Source organism: Mizuhopecten yessoensis, unplaced genomic scaffold, assembly GCF_002113885.1.
Source record: "Mizuhopecten yessoensis strain PY_sf001 unplaced genomic scaffold, ASM211388v2 scaffold5037, whole genome shotgun sequence".
Taxonomy (NCBI): domain Eukaryota; kingdom Metazoa; phylum Mollusca; class Bivalvia; order Pectinida; family Pectinidae; genus Mizuhopecten; species Mizuhopecten yessoensis.
In genome coordinates this window covers 16,454-16,878 of record NW_018405848.1, presented here as the reverse complement: position 1 = coordinate 16,878, position 425 = coordinate 16,454, and the positions used below count along the sequence as shown (strand labels likewise).

Here is a 425-nt window from a genome sequence, read left to right as displayed (position 1 = left end):
GAAGAACTTTGACAACAGGAGATAATCTAGTCGTCTCCTCAGTATATTTTAATCCACTTACAAGGTTCAGTTCCTCTGCCATGCTGGAAGACTTGGTGAGGACATTTTCCCGCAAATTCTGGGCCAGGTCAGATTTTGTTCCTACTACTTTGATGGGGATTTGGTTCCCAGCAAACTGTTCCGGGTCATATTCATACCTTAAGCCGAGGAAACATTGTTAAGTGCATAAGAGTGTGTACAACAATCTTGTTTCAACCAAGAAATATGATATGCAAAATGTATAAAGAATTTTACATGAGTGAGCATTTGCATATAACATTTATGAAAAAGGACAATTATTTTTTCATCTTATAAAACCTCTTATAAAACTCATGTAGTCTAAATCTGGAAAACTGGCCTTGATTCTTATATTCTGGAACTCAATC

At 36.2% G+C, this 425-nt stretch overlaps 1 protein-coding gene across 1 annotated transcript in view; it reads right to left on the bottom strand.

The window, feature by feature from the left end:
- The window catches only part of LOC110450167 (rab-like protein 3), a 14,842-nt gene that overhangs the window by 548 nt on the left and 13,869 nt on the right, over positions 1-425 (bottom strand). Inside the window, exon 5 of the mRNA XM_021497448.1 lies at positions 62-197. Within this exon, the coding sequence (XP_021353123.1) occupies positions 62-197 (136 nt within the window). The remainder of the gene's footprint in view (positions 1-61; positions 198-425) is intronic.